Below are 13,601 nucleotides of genomic sequence, written 5' to 3'. Positions count from 1 at the left end.
TAGGAATGTAACAAGATTGGCCAATAGATGAAACTGAGGAATGGGTACAATGGGGGGATTTCCTATACAATTCTGGTTATGTTTGAAATTCTTCATAATTTTTTTTTTAATTAGGAGGAAAACTATTTATGGTTACAGAAAAACTAAGGTGATGAGCTAAAGTAGTATGTTTGCATCTTTTTAAGCTAAGAAAAACAGATATGAAGGGGTAAAGGAAAAAAATTCAAAATCCTATGTTTGTGTTACAAGGGACCTTTGGTATTTTATTTTCAAATGTCTTCTGTAGTTTCAAAATTATATACAAACTTGGAAAGCTACTTAGCTATTTACTCTCTTTAACACAATTTCATCAATAGTTTCTAAATTCTAGTCGACTAGAGATTCCTAAATCTATCTTCTAAGACAGATACAGTGAATTACTTTTCTTTTCACATCTACCTAAGATTCTTCCCTGGCTTCTTAAGCTATAGTTTTATAGCTGTCCTATTTTGAAACCTAGTTTTATTCTGCTGATTATTTATTCAATGCTGAAGCCAGCATTTCCATACTTTATATATGATTTTTTAACTATCTCTAAAAGAAAAGAACTATGCTTTCAGCTAAAATATAGACAGTCTATGTGTGACTATTATCAGCGACTCTTAAACTGCTGATTAACTCATGTCATAATGAATATTGCCCTTATCTGAGAAATTAAGTTACCTTGTAATTAATTGTATTAAAACTTATATGTGTATGTTTCAGTCACCATGAAGAAAATCCAAATATAGGAAATCAGTTTTGAAATACACTTACCAGGATGATTGGAAATGGGAGGCTGGAATGCAAGCTCATTGTGAACTGGCCCTAAAGAAACGACAATAAAAACCCCATTTTTATTTATTAAAAGTTTTCCAATGCTAAACCTTTTAATAGACCTTACTTCAATACAACTATCATACCTTAGGAGTTGTTTAGAACAAGCTTATACAATGTCTAAGAACTTAAAAACTTAGTTGTAAGTATAATAAAAAAATACTCTTAAATTACTTTTGTGGATATTTAATAACTAACATTTTAGCACTATGAACCAAGTGCAATTAAGCAATTTACAAATGGTTGTACATGCAATATTTAATGCAGAATATAAAGAAATTATTCGTGTAACATGTAATACAGTATACCTTGTATAATAATAATTTAAATTTTTAGGTCTTTTCTAAAAACAAGTGCTTACTAAATTAAGAATGTTTATAATGGAATAGTAGCTAACAAAATTTAAAGCTTATTGTGTATTAAGACATTATTACATTTACTTCTCACAACACCCCTTGAGGTTAAATAACTTGCCAGTGGTCACACAGCTAAAGCCCCAAACTCAGCACTCATAACCCCTATGCTGACCCAGGTAGCCATTAAAAAGTATATTCTCTTAAGAGATGGAAAAACAGTAACATAACTGAAAAAAAAGCAAGATATATACAATATACGTATAGTATGAACCCCCCTCCGCACAATTTATATATATCCATTTATATGACTGGAAGGAAAATGACAAATATTAAAAGTGGATTTCTCTGGGTGGTAGGATTCTGAGTAATTTTGTTATTTATACTTTTCTGTATTTTAAGGATTCTTTGGTACTATTAATCTTATAATGAGAGGAAAGGGATTTTATATATATGAAAGATTTATACTCTTAATTTTACTAAGCCAAATGAACAGTGTTCCTATTCTGCCTGAAACTACAGGCTATCTATAGGGTATCCCTCCCATCATGCCTGCAAACTATCTACAGATTCAACATCTGAGTATCTATGGTGCAGTGAATACTAAGGTGAGGGAAACCTTGAGAACTTAGCACTCAAGGGGTTTCAATCCACCACGGGTGAGTATACAAGATACACATGAGATCTAAGAATACATACAAAGCAAACAAACAAATGAATGGAAATCAATGTAGTGTTAATGAAACATTAGCAGCGGAGAAATAAACGTATTTAGTAAATACCACTCCTCTAAAGAAGGTATGAGAACATAATTATGAAAAATAAATAATACCGTTTACAAAAAAATACTGAAAAGCACTAATTATTTAATGAGACAAAACTGTAGAATGAATAAAAGATGTGAAACGTTTTTTTAAAAAATAGAAAGAAAACAAAGTCCTACAAAAGAAAAAGCCCTTACAACAAAAACAAGAGCTTACAGTAATGTCCGGGATGGGGCGGCATAGGCGGGTGGTGCTGAAGATGGCCGTTTTGGTGGTGAGGCAAATTAGGTGTGTATGGTGCAGTCCTACTTCCAGTCCAGGTGGTAGTGCTGTCTAAAAATTAAGGCCCACATGGATTAATTTGCTTTTATAAAGGCTGCCTATTTTTTCTCAACTGTTTAAAAGATTTTAAAAAGCATGCACATACTATGATGGTAAGTAGCTGGCTGACCAGTAAATCCATTCTGCTGCTGTCCTGGCTGAGGCCCTGATGCTATCTGCAACAGTCCTTCACTATGGCTGCCTGCTAGTATACTAGCAGGCTGACCTAGAGGAACAAGAAGACATTAACATGGCACATATATAGATCCAATCCTATGATTTTATATAATAAATGAAGGACCAATCACATCTGATAATCCACAACTGTAAAGATGGGTAAAAAGTGGAACTCACCCATGGCCTATCAAATAAAAAACCTAGTCATTTATAAAGGCAAACCTTAACTTGAAGAAGCTCAATATTATTCCATTTTAAGTAATCTCTAGCTAATTTTAGTGGCCTATTTCTTCACAAATATTCTTCAAATGCCAGCAAAATTCTAATATATGTTTAATCTATCATAATAACTTCTTCAGAAGCACATCAGTTCACCACTGGCCACTCCATCCAGCTCTCTATGGACCTTTCTGATTAGGACCTCAAAAATCCAGGCTCAAGATAATGTTGCAAACTGGAAAATTAATCATTATCAGCACTGGTACTGGTAATGGCAGAATGCTAGGATTTGATAAAAGAAAAGCAGAACAGAAAGATATTTTATAGGATGTGATGGGGAAGGTGAGGAAGTTAAAAAGATCCAGCTCCACTATCCAATCCATACAGCATTTAGTGGTTAAGAACAAATGAAAAAACACCTATCAGTCTACGATGAAATTTTTTCATGTGCTTTTATAAGCCAAGAATAATGTCTTTTCAAGAACAACGTATTCCCATATTTACACAACATTAGTTGCCCTCTCCACATGTAATATACCAGGAGGACTAAACTTCCTCTCTGATTTCTGTTCAAAAAAACCATTCTGTGATACTGCTTACTTTCCCTACATTTTTAAGACTCTTTTTTTTTTTTAAAGTGGAAAAAGCTTGATTTCTTAAAGCAAGCAGTTAGTTAGTGAATTATTTATCCCATTTGGAAAGCACTGAATTTCGTAATTATTTGTCACTGGCATCACCTCATTCTTTCCTCATCTAAATGGGAGTATAAACAGATGGAAGAGAGTAAATGTCACCATTGCTCAAAGTATCACGGAAAAGGAACACTTTCTCTACATATCACATTTCCTTAAAGCTAAGATTGTAAAACCAAAAGCTAAAGAGAAAATTTCAGTACTCCCCAAACTGTTTATTTGTAAAGATAATGTTTTTAGCAACCTCCCTTCCTACTCATCCCCCAAAATTCTGCAAGTTATCTTTAATGGTTAATTCTATTTTTGCTCGTTTTTAACAATTCTACATATTCTTGGGTAACACACAAAAAAACTACCACTACACAGGAGAAATGAAATGATTTTAATTTACAGATATTTAAAAAGAAACTTTGAAGATATTCAGGTACCAAATGAACATAAATTGTAAAGTGGCCCAGTAGAGTTATCTGTATTGGCTATTTCCATTACATAGTTCCAAGTGCATAAGATAAATAATACAACTAAATCAGCTCATGGAAAACAGCATTCCAATTCCTCTATTTTAGTCCAACTTCTTTCCTTTCATTTAATTCTATCAATACACCTTTTGAGATCCAAAGAAACATTTTGCCACAAGTTCTGAAATTTACAGTATTTACTATTCAATTGTAAATATCTACCCAAAACATACTGAGACAAAATTAGCTGCATTTCATTTATATCACTTTTTCTGGTCTGTGAATAGGACTCAGCTCCAGGGAACAGAATAGTCAAAATGAAGTCACTTTAGTAAAGTGACATAGTAAAGTCATAGAAATTCAATCTCCAGATAATATAAACAGAGATAGGTACCTGTGCTCTAGCACTAATTTATGCCCAAGTGGCTGTAATGTACCTTCTTTTACTTTCCATCACTATCCATTATATGTCAACCATATTCCCAAATTGGTAAATAAAAAGTAGACAGATAACAGAAGCACCAAGTGATTAAAAGTCCAGATTCCACCGTGCTTAACCTATATGATCCACTTAGAATATGCTGTCCATGGTGAGAGATTGTTATCTCTTACACAGTAAACCAAAAAGATATTGCTTTGAAGTAGTGAAATGTATTAAAGAGGGAGATATTTGGTATATTTGAAAATTCACAATTATAGAAATCAGGTCCCATTTATTCCAAAGATAAAATTCTTACAATGAATCTGATCTAACATTAAAGTAAATAAAATAATGGTCCCTTTGGTAGCAACTAACAAAGTATGAGTCCAGATCTATCAAAAATCTGTTGATGTGGATTTAGATACAATTCCCTTAGCAACTGCGTACAACTAACCCCATACACATACCAAGACAACATTTTGTGGTTTGAAGAAAAAAAAAAAAAAACAAAGAAGAAGAGGAAAAAACCATTCCACTGGCCAAGCAGCAAACCGTCCAGCCTTTGGTAACTGTGAAAATAAACAGCAGTACTAACTGAACCAGGTCATATGATCAGGCTCCAAAAAACCTGAACCTTATTAGGCCTTCTAATTCCTACGACATGCCAGAGAAGAAGAACCCTTTTGAAACAGATTTATTTGAAAAAATTCGTATGTTTAAAAAAGAGAGATGTAGAATTTAGCTTTATATCAAAATTGACTAAAAGACTTAATGTCTACCTTGAGGATATATGTTGTAAAAAGTTTATCAAGATCCCTTTTTCTAAGTTTGCACAATGAGAAAATGAGATGACTACTACAATGTAATGTTTTCCTAGATAAAGCAAAATAAGAACACTGAATTAAAAGAAAGGTTGCAAATCCAGTAACACTAATTTTTATATTAATAAACATCTTGGTTCAAAAAGCTACTTGATAATAAATATTTCTCTAAAATCTATCTGAAAACTCAAGCTTCTTACTTCTGCACGTAATAGTAAAGTAGAAATTAGATCACTAATTTAAATCCATGTTACAATCAAAGTCATTACTTAAATTCCAAGTGACTGTATCTCAACATAAGAACCTTTAAATAAATTACAAACATCATTTTTCCTAGGACCAACCCAAAAATCTATTTAATACTTGTTTACCCATGAAAGATAACATAGCACTTTTAATTTTTACTTACTTGGAGTTTTCCTCCAAGTGACTACACATAAATATGCAAGGACTGGGAAAATTCAACTTGCTGACTACATGTGATTCTAGAACTCACTTGTGGAAGCCACAGGAATGTTGGGAAAGTTGGCGTTGCTGGTAGCATTAGACTCGGATGGGGCTAACAGAGCTGGGGTGCTGTATGTCTCTGTCGACGCACGATTACTTGGTGGATGCTGGATGGTTTGAATTGAATGTCCTTCAGTGGATAACGATGGCTGTCCCTCAAAGTCATGAACATATTCATCCTTTACCAACATACTTGGTGGAGCTATGTAGAAAATTAAACATATTTTAAATTTTTATAAGTTTCTATTCTCAGAAAAAAAATCTCATAAGGCCTAAAACAACTACAGTATAAATAACTCCAATTCAGACTTTTTTCATGTTATTTTAAAAGTTTACTACTTTATCAGCAAAAGCCAATTTCTTAGAGGTAATAGCAACAGTTATATTTTATCAATCTGACTCTCAAATTTGAAGCTAGACTATATTCCAACGGCTAATAAACCTAGAATAATAATCACCTAAATACATAACATGAAGAAGGTAAAAACCAAAAGGCTGAAAAAAAATCCTGACATCTCTAATTAATTCCTGGACACTTTAGGTTTTTTGTTGTCATAGTGACTGGGATCTTTTAACCAATATATTGGCATTGCTAGCTGATTTCAGGATATACCTGGTAACCTGATACTCTTGCTTCTGCTTTTCAGTTGACTCTTCAGCTTAACGGGCAATCGTGACATCTCCAAGTACCAGCTCTACGTTGCTTTTAAATAGTTATGATTCAAATTTTTCTCACCTTAATATATTGGCCAAACTTCCCAAATACAAGTTTGGGACTTCTACCAGTCTATAGGTATCTTTAATCAAATAACCTAAAATATATGTTTCTTACGTAAAACTGAAGGTATCTACAAGGACAGAAGTCTGCAATATATTTTTGCCAAGAGAAAAAAAGTTATGAAACACTACATTGCGATCACAGGCATGTTAAAAAAAAAAAAAAGTCATACTCTAAGTAAAAATACAAGGTACAGAACAGTAGGCACAGTATGCTTTTTGTGTAATAAAGGAGGGAAATAATACATGTATTTTTTGCATAAAGAAACCCTGGAAGGAAACACCAGAAACTAATAAAAGTGATTACCTGAGGTAGTGGGGAATGGGGAGAGGGGTAAGAGCACTTTTTTTCACTGTATATCTTTTTAAAGTATTTTGATTTATGGACCATCTACTGCCTGTTCAAAAAAACAAGTCCAGAAAAACAGACACCAAACTGTTAAGTATTTCTCTTCATGGTCTAGCATTCAACAAATTCATTCACTGAAGAAGTATTTCTTAAGCACCTATGTTCTAGGTACTGTTCTAGTACTTGGGATACATCGATAAACAAAACAAATATCCCTGCCTTCGTGGAGCTTATTGTCCTGTATTATTTTTCTATTGTTTAAATACCTAATAGTTAGCACACATTACTACTCCAGCTCCTCCTAGCTGTCTAATCTCGGGCAAGTTCCTTGACCTCTCCAGGCACCAGTGTCTCCATCTGGTAAAGTGTGGATAATCCCACCTATCATGTAGAAGTAATGTGAGAATGACACAGTACTCATTTAGCTCAGTACCTGACACACAATGAGTACTCAGTGTTAGCTATTATTATTGAACCATATTTTTAGAGTAGTTATATACAGAGAGAATAATGTATTACTATATATATATATATTAAAATGTTCTATAACGGGTAAAAAAAAAAAAAAATGTACTCTCTACAGGTGACAAAAAAGGTGAAGCCACTGGGCCTACCCTAGGTCTGTGTTCTTTATCAACACCAGCAGGCAGGCCACAGCACTGGTGAAATGGTACTATCACTCTCTTATTTACTTTTTCTCTCCTTCACTAGATCATGAACTCCTTAGAGTGGAGAAAACATACCTTATTATCTTAGCATCTCTGGAACCTAACACACTACCAGGCGATATATGCTCATTAAATATTTGTTAAAATGAATGCACATGTCGCTGCGGTCAAGGAAAGTTTCATGAAAGAGATGAAACAGGCTGCAAATGATTACCATAAGACCTCAACTCAAAAGTGAAGGAATTTTTCCATTTTCTTAACTTCCAGTGACCTGGTCTTATATTATTTCTTTGTCCAAATCTAGAAGGAGCTATGAGAAACATCTGCTGTTTTCTCAGGAAAGAAGCCACTGCAAACTGTCTTTACATAACCACCACTAGGGGGATCTACAAGGCTGAACACAGCCCTAGAGTCACTAGAGAGAGGCTATCAACCCATACAACCCCATCAATAACGACTGTTCAGAACAGCAGTAATTTTAGGATAAGGAGGTATGTGATAAGCATTCAGAATTTGGACCCCCTCATAACCACCCCCATAGGGAAACTTTTTTTTCTTTAAGACAGAGTCTTGCTCTGTTGCCTGGGCTAGCTGCAGCGGCATCATCATAGCTCACTGCAGCCTCAAACTCCTGGGCTCAAGCGATCTTCCTGACTCAGCCTTCCGAGTATCTGGGACTACAGGTGCATGCCACCATGCTTGGTTAATTTTTCTATTTTTGGTAGAGACAGAGTCTTGCTATGTTGCTCAGGCTGGTCTCAAACTCCTGGCCTCAAGCAATCCTTGAACCTCGACCTCCCAAAGTGCTAGGATTACAGGCGTAAGCCACCATGCCCAACCTCTGTAGAGAGATTCTGATACAGTTACCATTACAGTCTCCCAACCCCTAATATCCACTGAGCTAAATGCTTTCATTCTCCAAAAACATGGACTGAGTGAGAATGGTGAAGGCCTGAAGGGTGTTTACTTTCCAAACAAAAGAAGTGACATGATATCAATGTCCGTGGGGCAAAGAGGCAGAGTTTTACCCGATCTTAAAGCTACCCTGCCCAGACCACAACAGCTCCTATTAACAACCCACACTTCTCAGAAACGTACTAATCATTAACAAGTACCACAAGGCACTGGCATCATCTACTATTAGTGACATGAAAGAAAAGTGGAGAATAAAAACAAGTAAACTTGCGTGCTCTTCCTAAATTTTGTTTAAAGTCACATGATATTTTTGACCCACCTCTAAAATTCTGCAACTTTAGGTGCCAAGCTAATTTCCCTCCAGAACAATAGCACACCTTTCCAAGATAATAGAGGTTCTTTATCAGAGTTTCTCTGCAAATGAATTAGTTCTTACAGAAATTTTAGTTCATTAACAAGTTCTAAGTAACAGAGCTAAAGATTTAATAAAACTGTTCTCAAATATTACACTAAAAAACAAAAACACAGCCCCCACTTGTGTTTCATTTTCTTACCTCAAAACATTTTTCTTTTTAAAACTGTGATTAGATTAGCAGTGATGGGAGTATACTTTAAAGTAGCCTTGACTTATTTACTCAAATGCAACAACATTGAAAAAAATACTAATAAATGTAATTTTAAATCATTCTCAACAATGTTATACATGATTCCAAATTACCAAACATTATGGATACTTAATACCGATTTTAAAAATTGGCTCTGTGAGATTTTCTTCAAAATAGCCAGTTTTTAGTAATTCAAAAATATTCTACCTTGCATTTATGTTTTTGGTGCACTCCTCTATCATATTTCTTAGGGTACTTCAGTTCATAAATTGCACTTTAAATCCAAAAAGCCAAAAGCCTATTTATTTTTTTAGGGACAGGGTCTCACTCTATCATGAAAGCTAGAGTGCAGTGGTGTGATCACAGCTCACTGTAGCCTTGAACTCCCGGGCTCAGCCTCCTGAGTAGCTGGGACTACAGACATGCATCATCATGCTCAGCTAATTTTTAAATTTTTTGTAGAGACAGGGTCTTACTATGTTGCCCAGGCTGGTCTCGAACTCCTGGGCTCAACTGATAGCCCAAAGTGGTAGGATGACAGGCGTTTGCCTGGTCCCCAATAGCCTATTTAAATCCAGGGGTTTTTTTAGGTTTTTTGTTTTTTGAGACAGGGTCTCACTCTGTCACTGGAGGCTAAAGTGTAGTGGCGTGACTATAGCTCACTGCAAACTCAAATTCCTGGCCTAAAGCAATCCTCCCAGCCTCGGCCTCCCAAAGTGTAAATCCAGTTTTAAATGCTGATGCATGCCCCCCAAAAATCCACATTTCCAAAGCAGTAAGGTTTTTTCTTGTTAATATTACTGGCACTCACACAAACTAATTTTAGGTCAACAAAAAAAAATAGAGAGGATAGGATAAAAGAAATAGAGAAAGTTGTAAGATTACCTACCATTATTCTGCAGTGTTAATCCTGAGAGATCTTAATTTTTTAAAGGGAAAAAAATGAAACATTAATCATTACCATGACAATATTTTCTATTATATTTAAAATTACAGAATGTAAATTTAAGTCAGAAATTATAAAACTGCATGAACCATTTCAGTTAAGGAGAAATAGCACACATACCATCTAATAATATATAAACTATTCAAATCTATAATGTTTTCTATCTTATTTTTCAAAAACAATGTTCTAAATGACCAAAATATCAGCTATCTACTACTCAGTTTTAGCAGTCAAAATACGAGTTTTTTCCCCCAAGTTGAAATTTAAATACTTATATTTAAAATGTCTGATTCTTTAACCTTATCTGAAGTCCTGGGCTATCTTCAAATTTATAATTTCACTTAGAAAAATTAAAATACTACTGAGATCTTTTTTCCTTGTATGATTCTAAGGACCAATGCATTGTCTACTTACCAATTCCAGGTGATACAACTCGTTCATAGTGATATGGATTCACACAGACACTATCACATTTTAAGTCAAAGGCATACTGACAGTATTTAACATGTTTTAGTTCATTTTTATGAAGATCAGGCCACCTCCAGAGACGAGCATAAATCACATGAGGAAATCCTTTCCGACCAGCCACCTAGGAAAAATAAAGGAGCATCAGTTACATGTCAGACATTATGCAAGACACTTTATATATGTTCTCATTTAATCTTCACAATCCTACAAAGTCAGTATTGTAATCCCCATTTCATAAATGAGAAAATTAAAGCTTAAAATAACCAACTTGGCCGTGGCACACATCAGAGCTAGAAGTGAACCTAGTTACAAATTTAAGGCCTGTGCTCAGGTTTTAAAAATGCAAAAAGAATTTGTTGTAGAAACTATGCTTAAAATTTAGAAATGAAATTTTAGAATCTAATGACATAAGATTTTTGTAAGTTTCTTTAAGCACAGGAAATGTATTATGTAGTTCTACATGAAAAATATGATCACTGAAACTTTTGTTATCAGTGCAATATAATATCAGATTTCTAAATTATAAAAGGAATAAGTACAATTCAGATGTTTAAATGTTCATACAATACCAAAAAAAAGAAAAACAGCTACAAGAATGAATACCAAAGTGCTAAAAGTAGTTCTCTCAGAGTGTGGGTTTTCTTTTGCTTTTTATTTTTATTTTCCAAACTTTCTTCATTGAACTTTTTTTTGAGTCAGAACATTAAAAAACTTTTAAGACATATCTTTTGCATATTCTTCCACATATTCCCATAATGCATATTGGTACAGGATGCACAGTATCTGAAGAGATGGAGCACGCATTAAATTATCCTATAGTAACTTAAAAGGAAACAATTTTTTAAAATCTGCCACCACAGAAGACATAGAAAAATTCTAGTATAAGACTAACCTGAAGCCTTCCATCCAGCGTTCTCTGTATGGTAACACATTTACTAGGATGAGCTCCATTTGTAGTTATAGCTGTTATTAAGGAATCCAATTCATCTTTTTTCTCCTTCAGCTTCTTTACCAAACTTTCAATTGCTCTTTTTGCAAATGTTTCACTCTCTCCACCTTGTCTATGGCACATCAAACTATGCACAATGCTCAGACAGGCATCATTACTTGTTGGTGTATTTGTAATAGACATATTGTCCATTTGTTCAAGTTTTTTCTTTTAAATCAAATATGTCTCCAATTTCTGGAGCAACTTTTATTTTTCAGAGGCAGTGAAAAACAATGGCTAACGATGCGAGGAAAACTGTTAGACATGTATTCAGGATAACCTAAAAAAAAAAAAACAAAGATATGAGAACACATTTCACAAAGTAGATTCAATTACTTGGGAAAAGACAAAATTGCTCCAGTTAAGTCAAAGACTCAATGTACATAATTAAAATTTGATGCTTAAAGTTTAAAAGTACTTAATTAAAACGTTGCTGTTTTTGACATTCCAAAAATATTAAAGTTAGGTCTTCTCATTATTATTGAGGCATGCTCAAGCAAGTCTTACTGACTGTACCAGTCACCTTGAAGTAAAATCTTAGCAGGACTTTTTAAAGGATTACTTTATAAGGATGCACATTTTATAAAATATTCCTGATTAACAACTAGTTAAACCTAAAAGTCTATCACTAATACATATTATGAAAAATTCACCATCATCTGGTACAAAATGCTACTTGGCAGTTAACAACACCCAACTCTGTTAAGAGACCACTGACAATAACAAAAAGACAACCCAATTTAGAAATGGACAAAAGAATTCTAATAGACATTTCTCCGAAGATGATGGCCAATAGGCACACAATGCTCAACATTAGTCATTAGGGAAATGCAAATCAAAACCACAATGAGGCCAGTGTGGTGGCTCATGCCTGTAATCCCAGCACTTTGGGAGGCCAACGCAGGAGCATCTCTTGAGCCCAGGAGTAAAAGACCAGTCTGAGCAACATGGTGAGACCCCCATCTCTACAAAAAATTTTAAAATTAGCTGGGTCTAGTGGCATGCACCTGTAGTCCCAGCTATTTGGGAGGCTGAGGCAGGAAGATACACTTGAGCCCAGGAGTTTGAGGCTTCAGTGAGCTATGATGACGCCACTGCACTCTAGCCCGGGTAACAGAGTAAGACCCTGTCTCATAAAAACAAAAAACAAAACAAACAAAACCCACAATTGATGTACCACTTCTTACCCACTGGGATGGATAAATCAAAAAGACAGTAAGCATGGGGGAGGAAGGAGAGAAACTGGAACCCCCACACATTCCTGGTAGGATTACAAAATGGCACAGCCACTTCCAGAAAACAGTCTGACAATTATACAAGACGGTAAACAGTTACCATATGACCCAGCAATTCCACTCTTCACAATGCTACCCAAGAAAAATGAAATCCTGTCCACAAAAAAACTCGTATGTGAATGTTCACAGTAGCACTGGTGCATAACAGCCAAAAGTAGACACAACTCAATGGCTGTCAGTTAACGAATGTACAAATAAAATGAAATTCCAAACAGCAGAATATTATTCAGCCATAAAAAAGAATTTAGTACTAACACATGCTACAACAGGGATATACCTAGAAAACATACGCTAAGGGAAAGAAACCAGTCACAAAAGGTCACATCTTGTATTATGATCCCATTTATATGAAAAATACAGTATAGGTTTCTTTGGGGGTAATGAAATGTCCTAAAATTGATAGCAGTGACGGTTGCACAACTCTGTGACTATACTAAAAACCACTAAATTGTATGTACATTTTTTTAAAAGTGAATTTTATTGGTATTTGACTTATATCTCAATGAAGCTGCTATTTAAAAACAGACCACCGAATTCCTGAAAAATTTTTACCTATAAAAGCAACAAGGTAAATTATTTTCCAGAAAAATTAAAATACTGAAAATGAATATTAATGAAGAATCCATTCAACATGTTGAAAACTAAAGTAACTTATCTGACCTCAAGATCCCACATGGAATAGGAAAAGGCCATCAGCCTAAGAATAAAAATGAAAAAAACAGGATTGGAGCCTGTACTTTGTATGGTGGATTGTATTTTATTTGTTCATTGATGTTCTTGTATTCCAGGCTTATTTTGCTTTTATTTTCTTTTGCTATTTATTTGAATCTTTAAACTCTCTGCCAAAATTAATAAAACTAACTCATCATTTTTCTACCAAACCTGTTCCTCTTCTGAAGACTCTTATTTGTTAAAGCATCAATTCAACTCAATCACCAGGCCTTGGAAAGTTTAGCAAATCACCTCTGGCCTCCCTCTTTCTTTCACTACGTCATTCCCTCA

The 13,601-nt window shown here is 34.5% G+C and overlaps 1 protein-coding gene across 2 annotated transcripts in view; it reads right to left on the bottom strand.

The window, feature by feature from the left end:
- The window catches only part of SMAD4 (SMAD family member 4), a 50,164-nt gene that overhangs the window by 18,803 nt on the left and 17,760 nt on the right, over positions 1–13,601 (bottom strand). For both annotated transcript variants that reach the window (XR_001137793.1, XM_012651786.1), the window contains exons 2-8: positions 11,209–11,584; positions 10,263–10,437; positions 9,792–9,821; positions 5,578–5,790; positions 2,400–2,519; positions 2,189–2,305; positions 796–846 (exon numbers count right to left, since the gene is read on the bottom strand). Coding sequence is in view for 1 of the 2 variants with exons in the window: in XM_012651786.1 (XP_012507240.1) it covers positions 796–846; positions 2,189–2,305; positions 2,400–2,519; positions 5,578–5,790; positions 9,792–9,821; positions 10,263–10,437; positions 11,209–11,457 (955 nt within the window). In the remaining variant the exon portion in view is untranslated. The remainder of the gene's footprint in view (positions 1–795; positions 847–2,188; positions 2,306–2,399; positions 2,520–5,577; positions 5,791–9,791; positions 9,822–10,262; positions 10,438–11,208; positions 11,585–13,601) is intronic.

Source organism: Propithecus coquereli, unplaced genomic scaffold, assembly GCF_000956105.1.
Source record: "Propithecus coquereli isolate 6110/MARCELLA unplaced genomic scaffold, Pcoq_1.0 Scaffold37, whole genome shotgun sequence".
Taxonomy (NCBI): Eukaryota; Metazoa; Chordata; class Mammalia; order Primates; family Indriidae; genus Propithecus; species Propithecus coquereli.
The sequence above is the reverse complement of the archived record's forward strand: the minus strand, read 5'-3'. Positions and strand labels throughout refer to the sequence as shown.